The sequence below is a fragment of the Chelon labrosus genome (assembly GCF_963514085.1).
Source record: "Chelon labrosus genome assembly, chromosome: 19".
Taxonomy (NCBI): Eukaryota; Metazoa; Chordata; class Actinopteri; order Mugiliformes; family Mugilidae; genus Chelon; species Chelon labrosus.
Genome location: NC_140352.1, coordinates 11,689,983 through 11,704,539, shown reverse-complemented (window position 1 = coordinate 11,704,539; position 14,557 = coordinate 11,689,983). Strand labels below are relative to the sequence as shown.

The window sequence follows — 14,557 nt, the reverse complement described above, 5'->3', positions numbered from 1 at the left end:
GAGCCTTTGCTGAATGCTTTTGCAGTGTCTTCATTACTACAAATGACCCTCTGTCACAACGCCATTTTATTTTAGATGTTATAAAGATATCAAATAAATGCACGTCAAGCTCGATAACATATACGTATCTTTAGTTAAGGGGAACTACTGTTTTTTACAACCTGGACCTTATTTCTGGCGCGAATCTAAACATCGTCCAAATGACACCAAAGTTATATGGGTGAGTAAACGATCGTATTTTATGCCAGAAATAAGGTCCAGGTTGTAAAAAACAGTAATTCCCCTTTAAGTAGCATTTTAGATGCATTTTACTTTGTGGTATCGCTATTTTTTTCTTAGCAGTTCTTCTTCCAACACAGTAAGTAAAAAAATAATTGGATATACATTTGTTAGTTTTTTTAGATTTATATGATCAAAGTTTGTAGAGTAATCGTGCCACTTGAATTTATGCTTTCTTAATAATGGGTGCAAACTCTCTTTATTTTTTTTTGTTATTTATTTAAAGTTGTGCATTTGTTTCACTCAGCATAAATTATATAAAATGTTATTATTATTTTTTTTTTCTTTTCTGCGTTATATCGTTTGAAACTCCCATAACAGACGGAGCTCCCACAGAGCAGAACGGAGCTGATGAGAGAAATCCAGGTCAACTACATTGTCTTAGACCTGCTTTCAGATATATTCCGTTGGAGGGGAACAGAGTCCGTATGAATAATTAACTACGCTCTGGTATCGCTTTTGGGTCCAAAAGGATGAAATACGCATCAAAAAAGGTCATGTAATGCAAAAAAATAAAATAAAATAATACATCTGACTAGCCTAGTGTCGACATGAAGATTTACAGTGTAATAATATTTCTCTACCTTAACACTGGTAGTAGGGGAAAACAGAAAATGCAATTTAGAGAAGACATTAAGGAGGCTATTGAGCAAACTGTGTAGGAGGTCTAGGGAAACATAGACTCGAAATCTTTGCTAATGCAATGCAAATGCACCTCTCTCAACAAGAATCTGGTTTGTTTTCCTGCCAAACGTCCAAACCTCCTCCGTTATATGTGTTTGCTGTTTGTCAGTCCGCTTGCTGGAGATGTGCATTTGTGTATAGATGTGTGCATTTGTTGTGTGTGTGTTCTCCCTCACCTCTGCGCACGCGAAGATATTTCTACACACACTTTCCCATCCCAGCCACAGAAGGGGTCTCTGGCGAAGACACAGTCGTAACAGGACAAGTACCTCTGACAGGTTGACATCGGTACCTGCACGACTCCAGAGTGGGAGCTGACGTAGATGCTCCTCTGGAAAACAAAGAATAAATGATTAGTGTATCAGCCAGACCATGCGTTCCTATATTTTGTTCCGATTCAGTGAGTTATTGACACAACACTGTCGTCACGTTGCATTTAACCTTGATTTGAATCGTGTTCACAGGGCAGTCAAGACAAATTCACTGTGAGCTTTCAAACTATTTTGTGATTGGTCATAGTTTTGCAGAAGATTTGAATTTCAGGAAATCAGGAAATAATCAAACCAAAAACTGAGCATCAGCACCAAGTGTGGGCACTGGCATTTGTTGCTGTTCAGTGGTTGATATATTGTTGTTGTGGTATTGAGTTTTTGAATATTTTCTGTGACCCTGTTTGGTTTTCCTTGCGTTTCTTGACCTGCTTTACTTCCTGTGTCTCCCCCACTTTGATTGTTTGATTGGTTTCACCTTGTGTGCTTCGCCCTCATTAGTTTGACCTGTGTCTTGTCAACCCTGCAGTCCACGTATATATATACAGTCCTGCCTTTCCCTTTGTCCTTTGTCAACTCCAAAAAATATGAAAAACAGCACAAGGTGTTGACCTGGCCTCCAAATTCACTAAATCCCAAATTGATCAAGTATCTGTGGGATGCACTGGAACAAGACTGATCCACAGAGGCCCCTCCCCTCAATCCAAAGAACCCAAAGGCCCCCCCTACTAACAACATCCTGTTGCCAGACACCACAGGACACACTCAGAAGGCCCAAGTCCATTCTCTGATGAGTCACAACTGTTTTGGAGGCACAAGGGAGACCCACACAATATTAGGCAGGTGGTCATAATGTATTATGACACAGAATACAAAAGCATATAGAATTACTGTGTTCACACAAGCCCAAACAAACCAAACCTAGGAGGTGGAAACACCCTCTCTTGTGGAACTTGAAATCCCTGAATACGTACCAGGGCTGAGGATATGACCATGCGCTCTATGGGCTGAGGTTTATCAAACATCTGAAGCTCTTCTATGATGTGCATTTCCCCATCGATGTCTACAGCTCTGTGCAGCCATCCGTCATCTGCAAGAAAAGATGCAGCCTAAAATAAGGTGGTGAACGGCCGTTAGCATACTGAAGTTAGCATGCTGAAGTTAGCATCTTGCAGAGCCAAACTGCAGCAGCAAACTGTTGAACATTAATAGCGTTCTACTGTGCTTTTATGTGAGACGTCATCGACTAGTCGACGTCGACTCGACTTTCACCACGTATTAGTCGACTTTAAAAAATCGGAAGTGGTCCAACCCCTAGTCTTCAGATCAACATATCATTCTCAACAATTCTTAACTCACCGGTTCCCAGAAACAGCATAGTGTAAATGTTTCCATCCAAAGCCGGCTCCTTGTGCACCGCTATCTTAACGTAGTTGACGCTCCTCTTGAACATGAGCGGGCGCACGCCGACTGGGTGCACCTGGTTGGCCATGAGTGGGTGCCTCCTGGCGAAAGTGAGGACGTTGTCTGGAAGGTCTCGAGATGAGTTGATGCCCTGGGACCTGTGCAGATCTGTTATGCACTGCAGAGGGAAGAGAGAAAGTTCAGGTTGCCGTGCTGGCGTCTCACACCAACGCACACCCACACAGTTCAGTTAAATGTTTGAACTGGGAATGAGTGCGACACTTAAAGGCACTCCATTTTTATTTTCAAACCTCTTCAAGAAGATCGGGAAGCAAAAAATGCAAATGTGAGTGAGCAGAATTAAGTTATTTGCTTTTCTAAAAAAAGGAAACGCACTGTGCAAACATGTCTGTGTTTGACTATAGAAATATTCTCTCTTCACATGCTGCACACGTTCCTAAACAACTTGATGTGGTTTATCAGCAGAACAATAAAACCTTTAATAGTTAACAGATGAAGCTTACAGATCCAGGTCTTGGCTCTGGGACCTTCCCCGTGTACTCCCTCCACTTTGAGTCCTGCACCTCCATGTATGGCCCCGCGAACACCCTCTGTACATCTGAGAAGGTGTACTGGCAGATCGCAGACGCTTTGATATTCTTCCTGAAAGACATCCACCCCCGCAAACCCCACCACAAAGACACGTCCAGAGGACACGCTCAGGATTAATGATTCAAAGTTGAACAAACACTGACAGGTTATTATCTGGGGAGCAACTGCCACCCAGATCGAATTTCAGACACGTCACAGATCATCAGCGGCCACCGAGGGCCCCGATATCTCTCTATTCTCCAAAGTGTAATGGTGGGTTTGTTTTTATTAAGCGCACAATTTCTTCTTGGTTCTTATCAATTTATCTTGAACGGGGATGTGGGAGTGGCGTCACTGACAAGGGTGTAATTTTCCCTCTCTTCCCATCTTCCGGTACCTACTCCCATCATCCACTCCAGCAGAAAGTATTTGTTTTCAGCAGCTGACTCACAGAACTAAAATACCCACTCCCTGTGAGTCATAAATAAAAGAGCCCCATTTGTGGTTTTTGGTGGCGCACCTGTGAAAGAAAGATTTTGTCCGGCTGTACGAGTTGGCAGTCGCAAACCAGGTGACTCTCATTCTTTAAGCCCTGAAGGTGAGATTAGTAATGCCGAGGGGGGATTGGGGGGGGGTCTGCATCACATTCTTACGTCCATTGTGTGTCCACCTCACTCTTCAAAAGCATTCAAGTGAGAAAACCGAGATTGAAGTGAAACCAGAATCTGTCTTCAGAACTGGCGAGCAGTATACCTCAGGGGCTTACTCATTCTTGCCTGACTCTAACGCACAGTGATGACTATTACTCACACAGGTGTACGTGTTTTACAGACAGCCGGCACAAAGAAGGAAGGGAAAAAAGAAAGAAAGAAAGAGCTGCTGCTGCTGCTGCTCCTGCTGCTGCCGCATTGAACGAGTTGCGCAGAAAAGACTGATCAAAAACCAACGAATGGAAGTGTGGCAGTGTAGCAAAGGAAGGAAGACGGAGAGAAACAGTATTAACGTCCCGTCGCAATGCCATCCTCTCCATCAGAATCTAAACAGCCCTGGGACAGTTTTATGCAGCATGACTCTGCACATCAGCATAAACATTCACTCACATCACTGCCAGATTTTCCACTGGCAGTCGTCGTCGTCCTCAGTCACATCAGCTCTGACTACGGCTTCGGCTGCTTCTCATTCGATATTGAGGGTTTTAAATGTGGACGTATCGATTTCATCTGTTGATTACTTTCGCAATTAACTGTTAGGTTATACAATTGAATTTGCCAAAGCCCCAGTGACATCTTCATACAGCTTTTTTTGTTCTACTGCAAATTTAAAACCAATATACAGCAGGTAGAATAGGTATTGAAGGTGATACTGACATGAAATCTTAGATGTTATGTGTTAAAAACTGGAATGACACAGGAAAAAGTATTGAACACACTTACTTTAATGTATTCAATCTATTTAAGCCTTTGTTGGCAAGGCTTCAAGAAGCCTCCTGTATGGAGAAACTAGTTGCATACATTGTTCAGGTGTGATTTTGGCCCATTCTTCCACACAAACAGTCTTCAAATCTTAAAGGGTCCATGGGCCTCTTCTATAAACTCTGATCTTTAGTTCCTTCCATATTTTTCTGGAAACAAGTGAGAGTTTCCTTGGCCGTGTCTTGCTGAAATGTCCACCGTCGTTTCATCTTCATCATCCTGGTAGATGGCAGCAGCAGATTTTCATCAAGAAAAACAGCCCCACGCCATTATGTTCCCACCTCCAAGCTTCACTGTTGGTACGGTGTTTTTGGGCTGATGTGCGGTACCATTTGACCTCCTAACATGGTGTGTGTTATGGCATCCAAAGAGTTCAGTTTTGGTCTCATCTGACCAGGCTATATTCTCCCAGTGTTTCACAGGCTTGTCTAAATGTTGTGCAGTAAACTTTAACATGTCATTTCTTCAGCAATGGAGTCTTGCGTGCATACAGGCCGTGGCTGTTGAGTGCTTTGAAACAACTGTACCTGCTAATTCCAGGTCTTTCTGAAGCTCTCCGCAAGTGGTCCTTGGACAACTCTTCTGATTATTCTTTTAACTCCTCTGTCAGGAATCTTGCGAGTAGCACCTGGTCGTGACCAGTTTATGGTGAAATGATGTTGTTTCCACTTCTGGATTATGGCCCCAACAGTGCTCACTGGAACATTCAGAAGTTTAGAAATTCTTCTGCGACCAACGCCATCGGTATGTTTCGCAACAATAAGGTTGGGAAGGAGCCGACTGGGGCCTTTCTGTGTGGAGTTTGCATGTTCTCCCTGTGTCTGTGTAGGTTCTCTCCGGGTACCCCTGCTTCCTCCCACCGTCCAAAGACATGCTCCTTAGGTTAATTGGTGATTCTAAATCGTAGTGTGAATGGTTGTCTGTCTCTTTGTGTTAGCCCTGCGATAGACTGGCGACCTGTCCAGGGTGTACCCCACCTCTCGCCCGATGACAGCTGGGATAGTAACAAGCGGTTACAGAAGATGAAGAAGGTTACGAAGGTCTTGACAGAGCTCTTTGGTTTTACCCATCGTGAGATGCTTCTTGTGTGACACACTGGCAATGAGACACCGTTTTACAGGCCATCAGTTGGAACTGAACCAGCTCACATTAATTTGCACTGACAAGGGGCAGGATTGCTTTCTAATTACGGATAGATTTCAGCCGGTGTCTTGGCTTTCTCTGCCTTTTTGCACACGTAATTTAGTTTAGAGACATCTAAGGTTTGATTTCTTTGCATGTATGGTTTGCATGGGTTGTTACCGACATCTGGTGAAAATTCCATGTCAGCATGGTGGTGACACTGATAAAAATGGTGACGCGTTCAATACTTATTTTACCCACTGTATATTAAACTTACAAAGACGCTTCCTGTTACAGCTTCTCCATTGTGCGTGACAGAAAAACTTCAATGGTTCGTGGTAATGTTATTCTGTGTCATCGTGGTCTTAAATAAAGGAAGTGAAACCGCATGTCTGGTAGGCTAGTTAAGATTTTCTTTTAGCTGAGTATCATGTTTGTTTCTCCACAGTTTCTTTTTTTTTTTTCCAGCTAAATGTTTAAACTGTAATTGAGCGAGGCAATTAAAGGCTGCCCTCTAAAAGCTCTGCTCTAATTTTCACAGACCTCATCAAGAAGCTCAGAAAGTAAAAAAGAAAATGCAAATGGGAGTGCGCTGAATTTAGTTGTTTGGTTTTGTGATAAAAGGAAAAATGCTGTGCAAACAGTCATGAAGTCTCTGTTTGATTATAGAGATCTTCTATCGTCACATGATGCACCTTCCACTTTAAAACAAGTCAATGCTGTTTGTCACATGTCATTACGGGAGATAAATCATTGTGAGCAACAGATAAATGGAGACTGGTGCTCATTACTCACAAGTCTTTATATTTATCAGGATATCTAAAATACTGCTTTTAACACAGAGATATAATTTGCTTTAGAAGAACTGTAAGTGGATTTTGGACAGATTCACGGACCAACTTTTACCCTTTATTTCCAGAGTTAATGCTAAGCTAAGCTAATGCTGTCAGGCTATCCTTTAACAGGGAAAAGGGGGGAACTGCATTAAGAGAAAAGACATGCCATCTCTCACCATTCCAGACCGAAGACTCCATAAAAGACGCTGCTTTGAGCGTCCCGCCCCTGCAGGACAAACACATCGCGCAGGATGTTCAGGTGCAGCTCGTATTCTGGGACTGAGCACACCATCCTGGCCTTGAGGAAGGAGGTCCACTTCCTCTGCAAGGTCCTCTGGCCACCCCAGTCCGTCTGCAGACAGAGAAAACAGCGAGCGAGTGAACGCGTGGGTGGGTGATGATTAGACGGCCGATGCACATGCATGTATTTACAGAAACTCGAGTCATAATGTACACCTGATCATGCTCGCATAAAGAGGGGAGGAGGGGGTGAGGAGTTAGTGTTCGGGCCCAGACTGCTTACTTTGGCACATTTGCTCTAATTTAATTTCAGCAGCAGTGGGAGGCGAGGTAGCAAGAAAATTCTCCCTTAAAGAGTAATTTAGCACACCTCATTTAGATATGAGGGGAAAAAAAGGCGGCCTCATCTTTTTTTGTTTATGTCTTCGAGGTGACGTTCTTTAAACCTGCCTCGACCTCCCACACAAAGAACTTAAAGATGCACCTATCTAAGACATTAGGAACACTTCTTCCACTAATACCAATTTAAACGTGGTAGGACGAAAGACGAAGCCGAAAACATGCATCTTAGTTTATTCTTTTTGCAGAAAAAATCTCGGGAGAGTTGGCAGAGGGGTTAGTACAGAAGAGTTAGGATGGATGCCGCTGAGAAAACAACACATTCCTTGTAGAGATGATGCTTATTGCGGAAACAGCTAAAGGGATGCACTGTTAAATTACAATCTACATCAATCAAAGTACAGTCAGGGTCACTGGGCTGTCAGGAGGTAAATTCAAAGGAATAACAGTCAAGTATGCAAGCAGATACGCCTGTGGGGAAATTAACCCTTGATGCAATGATGCAAGAGACATTTCTCTCTTAACTGGAGATGCATAGAACAAAAACGGCAAGCGCTGAATATCAAAATGGCACCGATTTCAGCCTTTGTGCCTCCTTTTCACGTCGTCACGTCCATCCTCTGTAAAAATAGGTCAATGACTGGCGAGGAAGTAGATGCTCTCTGGCTGGGAGGTGAGAATTAGAAGAGCACAACTGGTTATATGCAGCTGAAAAATGGCAAGTCCTCAGTGGTTTCAGGCCAGGGGTTACTGCCAGGGCCTTGGGTATCTGCAGATCTGCCTCCAGCCAGCGTGGTGTCTGGCTGCCGCGGGGCGGAGCAGGGGACCAGCTCGACATCTGCATTTGCTGCTGTGGCCTAGTTCAGACTGAGTTATTACACTCTGCACTGCTCCGACAACTCCGCAGCACTGATGAAGAAGAGGGAGGAAGTCCAGACCTTATTTCCAGAAGTTACTTTTTTTCCGGATGAAGGGGCAATCAAGAGGAGACAAAATGTTTGCCCTACGTGGGTTTAAAAATGGATCCCAAAGATTTTCTTCACAAATTATCTCCCTATTTGCAGAATTTTAAGTTTCCATGACAGACTTTAATTTGTTTATTCAACTACATTGATGAGCAAATGAATCACCAGAGAAACACAAGCTACGGATCAAAAAGGAACTGAATGACAGAATCAGCTTGACGTTCTGTCATTCAAAGCTTGGGTTTACAAAACAGCCGGCACAGTTTCCCACCTAACGAAGGACTAAACTGAAGCAGACTTGCCGTGAGAAGCGTAAATTAAAGCATCGATGTCGAAATAAGTTTTAAAAATCTTACAAATCTTGATCTACTTTTGTTTTGTTTTCTCTCATGCCCCAGGTGCTGAATACAAAGACTTCTCCTGAAATGTCTTGTCGTGTTTGAATAAAAGCTTAATGAAGATTCATGGAAATCTACACCAACAAAAACACATCGACTTAATGGATGTATGAAGCCAAAAATGCCCCGAAGAGGTTGTAAGGTAGGATTAAGCTATTATTCTTTGAACATGGCCACTCTCATAACATTTCCCAATGAATTGTTCAGCACATTCCCACTGGAAGTTAAAACTCGATTCACAAGTGTTGCTCAATGGGTTTCCTGTTCTATTTTCTCTCGCACATTCATTCAAATCCCTTTCGCAAGGTGAGACACAACTGCACCGTTCCACCAGCTGTGTCTTTCAGACACTTCTGATCCCTGATTTCAATACAACAACACTCTGTGATGGTAATTACGGCGCCGTGGCACGGCTAAAAGAAACAACGGGGAGGAAGAAAGAGAAAGGGGCTGGATGCAAGTGAAATGAGGTGAAAGGGGAGGAAAGCAAGAGGAGGAGTGGAAGGTGATAAGGCAATGAAGTGAAAGAGAGGGTTTGCCATTGGTGGCGGAGGCTTGTGCACTTAGTAGTTTGCATGGCAACAGTGGCACAGAAGGAGCCGCCATCAGAGGCAAAACCGCGATTAGAGACACCCAACTGCTAGTTCATTCATCACTGAAATTAACTCGAGAGTGGCAGCTCTGAGAGGAATCAAGACAAAAGAAATTCATTCACATTTCTCTCTGTATCACTGACAAAAAGCAAGAAATCCTGCAATTTCTGAGTGACTGGCAACTCCTCTGTTTCCAACCTTTCTTTCCATGACCTTGTGCGCACTGTCCAATCCATTTTTTTTATAATTGTAGAACTGACTTTTCAAACCATGAATACGATTGTGGTTACTAGTGTTTCAGTCACTTGCTGCCTCTGACCTTGCAGACTCGGGCCACCCTGGACACCTTGGTCTGGCTCGGGTAGGCGGCCAGCTCCTGGCTCCTCTCAGTGAAGAAGAAGTAAATCTTGTCGTCGTCACCGATGGAGCTGTTGATGCTCTCCTTCAGCAGCACAGAGCCGACAAAATCTGCCTCTGTACAAACACACACACGCAAACACACAGATGTCCACAAAGTGTCTCCTTGGAAACTAAAGTTGGAGCTTTAAAGTACGACTGAATTACCACAAACAAGTCCGTTAGAGCTGCAGTGCAGATAGATATATATATATTCTCTAAAGGAACTCTTTCTTGATGTTGTTATAACAGGAAAAGCATCTAATATGCCAGACGTGTGCAAAATGGAAATTATGTTTGTCCAGTATAAGTGAAAACATGCTGTGTTTGACTAAAGGAATGTATTTGCTGATCGTTGTATATTTACCCAGAAGCCATCGGGTGGGCGCCTCCTCTGTCCTGAGGGTTGGGAAGGGGAAGTTCCTGCGGACGTCCGGAGAGCTGCGAAACTCGTACTGAGAGGCCGTGAACATCTCACCATCTAATTGAGAGGTAAAAGTGTCGGTAAAGGATAGATCAAGAAAGGCCCGGTACTGAGATGAGTCCTCAGTGAACCAATCTCAAGTGGGGGGCTCAAGGAATCACACTTAGCACTGAAATGTGTCCCCCTGTGCGTCTCCGGTGACCACCTCCAAAACGATGAATCACAACCGACCGCCGTTTCACAACCATGAACATTGTTGTTATTTAGGCTATTTATTTATCTTTGCCCTGATGTTAGGTGTTTTTGAGACAGGTTGAAAGCTCAGATTACAGACTCCAACCCTGGAAGCGTCCATGTGCACAGTTATCTCAATCTCTGGTAATAAATGTGAAGAAAGACACCAGGAGATGATTGAGGAAGCACGTTAACTCAGCTCCACATGGTTACTTTGCATGCATTAACGCGCAAACATGACTAATTAACCGTATCTCGATTCTGTTTTACACTTAAAGGGGAACTACTGTTTTTTACAACCTGGACCTTATTTCTGGCATAAAATACGGTCGTTTACTCACCCATATAACTTTTGTGTAATTTGTATTGCTTCAGGAGATAATTAGATCAGCGTATATCCATATAGTGAGAGGGACTGGGGCACCGAAACTCAGCCTCTAAATAACGCATTATCTGTTGAAAAACTCGTTCATTTCACCAATATTTTGTTATGCCATGCTGTGGTTCGTCCACAACTTCAGAATTGGAAAAATATTCAACCATGTTGCAAAAAAACTAGCAGTGGCAAATTACAGGTAAACAAGCCGACCGTCGCGCTCAGACATGACATCATCCAGGTCAGAAGGCATCATCTGGGGTCTGTAGGTCAATCTACAGACCCCGGATGATGATAACAGGTGACTCCGGACTCAACGGGGAATAGCACAAGTGTACGATAACATAATATTGGTGAAATGAACAAGTTTCACAGCAGATAATGCGTTATTTAGAGGCTGAGTTTCGGTGCCCCAGTCCCTCTCACTATATGGATATATGCTGATCTAATTATCTCCTGAAGGAATACAAACTACACCAACGTTATATGGGTGAGTAAACCATCGTATTTTATGCCAGAAATAAGGTCCAGGTTTTAAAAAATAGTAGTTCCCGTTTAAATGATAATAATATTCATTCATTTATTCATTCATTCATTCATTCATCTTCTGTACCCGCTTATTCCTGTTAAGGGTCGCAGGGGATAATAATATTAAATGATTTAATTTGTTAAGGTCTATTGTTAGTTAATGAATGTTAATACCAGGTCTGAACAGGCACGAAAAAACATGAGGGTTTAATCAGATGTAAATGAAAGCGGTTGGCACACTGCAGCGTGAGTAGGCAAACTGTGACCTATCGCTCGCCGTGGTTGTAATATTTGTAGCGGTAAATAGATGCACGCATAGTTCTTATTCTACTGCATATTTAAAGTGTCTTAATGCAGCAATAACCTGCATGTACAGCAATGTTCTTATGAGACTATGAGGGGTCAGGGGTCAGGGCTCGGACCTGCCATAGTGAAACGATGGGAAACACTTGCACAGTGATTAGTTGCTGTGATCTGATTGTCAAGTGACTATACTCAAAGGTTTGAGGGGCATCTTAAGCTGATTTAAGACATCAAAAGATTTAGTTTGGTCAAATCATCAATTGTGAGCTGGCATCTAAAGCAAATCCTGTTTCCCCATTGCCCGGCTGGATATATAACGTGATGTGAATGATGAATCTTTAGAGGTTTGATGACGCTAGCATTTATTTTAAACACTGCTGTGCCTGATAACAGCCTCACAGCCCATCTAACACGACTCTAAACCTACCATATTGTTTGATGATGCTATATTAGTGTATTTACCAGAGGTGGAAAAAGTACTAAAATATCGTACTCAAGTAAAAGTACCAATACTTGGATGAAATATTACTCAAGTACAAATTAAATTACCCATCTGAAAAATTACTCAAGTAAAAGTAATAAGTAGCTAATTTAAAATGTATTTTAAGTAAAAGTTACTTAGTTACATTAAAAAAAAAAACCTGTAGAACGGGGCGGGGGATCTCTCCCATGTAGTGAAAATAGGACAAGGGGTCATACATCCAAAACTGTTTAGTTTTTAATTAAAGAACAATCTATACAAATGTATAAAAATCTATACAAATGTATACACATGTAATGACAACATAACAAATGTCACACATGACATGTAAGACCCTTAGAAAGGTATAATGTGCAATTTTAGTTCTGACCCTCCCATAAAACTTTTTCAAACAATCAACTGTCAATCAAACTGTCTCTGAACCGTCGTCGCTCTTCTGATCCACCTCCATCTCGTTCTCAATCTCCTACAGAAAGACTTGGCGCTTGGTAGTGGTAGCCTATGCTGACCATACGTCACTCACTACGTGGTTCCGGGCGCGATTTTTTTTTTCGGTTTTCGTTAGTCAACGTTTTTTTTTTACTCAGTAACGGATGGGATTTGTAATGTAGCGAAATACAATACTTCGCTCAAAACGTAATCAAGTAAAATTTAAATTACCGATTTTAAAAACTACTTGAAAAATACAAAATACACAAAAAAACTACTCAATACAGTAACGTGAGTAAATGTATTTCGTTACTTTCCACCTCTGGTATTTACCCACTTTTTTCTGCTTGAATGGTTGACCACATTGTTATATTGTCACCAATTTCCTTAAAGGTTTATAAAAATGTAAATTTATGTGACATACCTACAAGGAGGCCAGTGAACCCCTTCGCTGGGTCATATGGACACCTGTCTCTGCCCTCCTCAAAACCCGAGGAGAAGCTGAACCGCTCTGCATCCTTACAGAGAGAAAAGGGAGAAAACGTACGATGAATCATTTCATCTGGATTCTAGTCACAGCTGTACCGAACTTGAATCACACAGGCTCTTACTATATAGGCACAGAGTGGTTTGAAGGCGTTTGTTCCGCAGGCGTACAGGTGAGTCTCGTTGTAACGCTGCAGAAAGCGGATGTGGTTGTAACACTCTGTCTGTGGAGAGCAGAGAAAAGCAGGTTATTTCTGGCTCCGTGTCGAGCGAGAGCATCACAGAACGAGGGCCAGTCAATGCGCTTCACACAGAGAAGGTATTTAATGCAAATAATTGAAGCGTGAGCATGAATTCTATTAAACTTCAGCAGTTTCTCTAGGTTTCAAGAAGGATTATTCACTTTGTTGCGGACAGAGAGCAAAGTTTAATTAATGTTCTCGAATATTAACTCGATAAAGTGAAGACTTCAGTGTTTTCTGAAAAGGAAATAGCATATAAAGAGGAAAGCTGCGGCTCTGTACCCGATTGTCTCTGCCTTTGTTTAGACACTGCTTCTTCTGTTCAGGGGAAGCATCCCAGTCAATCTGCAAACAATAGGAGGGAAATAACGATGACTCGGTTAGCACAGTAAATAAAGAGTGACAAATAGGTAAACAGAAAGCTCTGTGGATAAGACAGGGTGAGATAAAGAGAAGTAAACGTGTGTGTCTGCGATAAAGGGGGAAAAGAGAGGGACACTTAATTATCAAGGTGCATCACGTAGTTCTGGCTCTCTTCAGTAATTCTTGAAAAAATGCCCGGTGCATTTAATCCAATATCCATAAAATTGGAGGAACACAATGGAATTTACTCAATCTGCTCAAGGCTATAATTAGTTTCTCCTCCTTCAGCACTTTAAAAAATGGGAGAAAACCTTGTGAAAGGAGGTTTCTTAGCGGCGGAAATTATGGGGTAATGTGTGGTTCTTGGCACTCACCGTGAGGTTTGCAGGTGTGGAGATGTTGGACGTGTTGAGAGCGTATAGAGCCCCTCTGCCTCCCACGTACAGCAGTCCGGCCTCATCCTCCAGCAGCAGGGTGCTGTAGTTCCTGGAAGAGCCGGTGAAACGAGCGCTGCCCAACATACCTGCAAATACACGGTCACATGTTGCAGGTGCGATCAGCCACAACATTAAAACCACTGACAGGAGAAGTGAATAACATTGACCATCTTGTGACAATTCAATGTTCGGCTGGAAAACATCTGGACCTGGCATTCGTGTGGATGTTACTTAGACATGTACCACCCACCTAGACCAGACCAGACACCCCCACCCCATAGCAATGACACTCCTTGATGGCAGCAGCCATTCCCAGCAGGGTGCAGCCCGAGGAACAACTTAAAAAAACATGAAGAACAGCACAAGGCCTTGACCTGGCCTCCAAATTCACTAGATCCCAAACTGATCAAGTATCTGAGGGATGCACTGGAACAAGCCTGATCCACAGATACCCCTCCCTTCAACCCACAGGACCCAAAGGCCACCACTAATAACATTCTGTCGCCAGACACCACAGGACACCCTCAGAAGGTCACAACTGTTTTGGAGACACAAGGGAGACCTACACAATATCAGTCATAAGGTCAAAGCTATGTGTATTTGTAGAGCATAGTGGGTCTGGAGTTTGACCCATGCGTGGACGAGGAAGCCAAGACATTTGGGTCT

At 42.9% G+C, this 14,557-nt stretch overlaps 1 protein-coding gene across 1 annotated transcript in view; it reads right to left on the bottom strand.

Annotated features, from left to right (window-relative positions):
* sema4gb (sema domain, immunoglobulin domain (Ig), transmembrane domain (TM) and short cytoplasmic domain, (semaphorin) 4Gb) overlaps window positions 1-14,557 on the bottom strand; it is a 33,520-nt gene that overhangs the window by 4,346 nt on the left and 14,617 nt on the right. The window contains exons 2-12 of the mRNA XM_084567732.1: window positions 13,829-13,977; window positions 13,374-13,436; window positions 12,975-13,073; window positions 12,788-12,881; window positions 9,956-10,069; window positions 9,512-9,666; window positions 6,834-7,009; window positions 3,161-3,299; window positions 2,592-2,814; window positions 2,207-2,322; window positions 1,140-1,294 (exon numbers count right to left, since the gene is read on the bottom strand). Coding sequence (XP_084423858.1) covers window positions 1,140-1,294; window positions 2,207-2,322; window positions 2,592-2,814; window positions 3,161-3,299; window positions 6,834-7,009; window positions 9,512-9,666; window positions 9,956-10,069; window positions 12,788-12,881; window positions 12,975-13,073; window positions 13,374-13,436; window positions 13,829-13,977 — 1,483 coding nt within the window. The remainder of the gene's footprint in view (window positions 1-1,139; window positions 1,295-2,206; window positions 2,323-2,591; window positions 2,815-3,160; window positions 3,300-6,833; window positions 7,010-9,511; window positions 9,667-9,955; window positions 10,070-12,787; window positions 12,882-12,974; window positions 13,074-13,373; window positions 13,437-13,828; window positions 13,978-14,557) is intronic.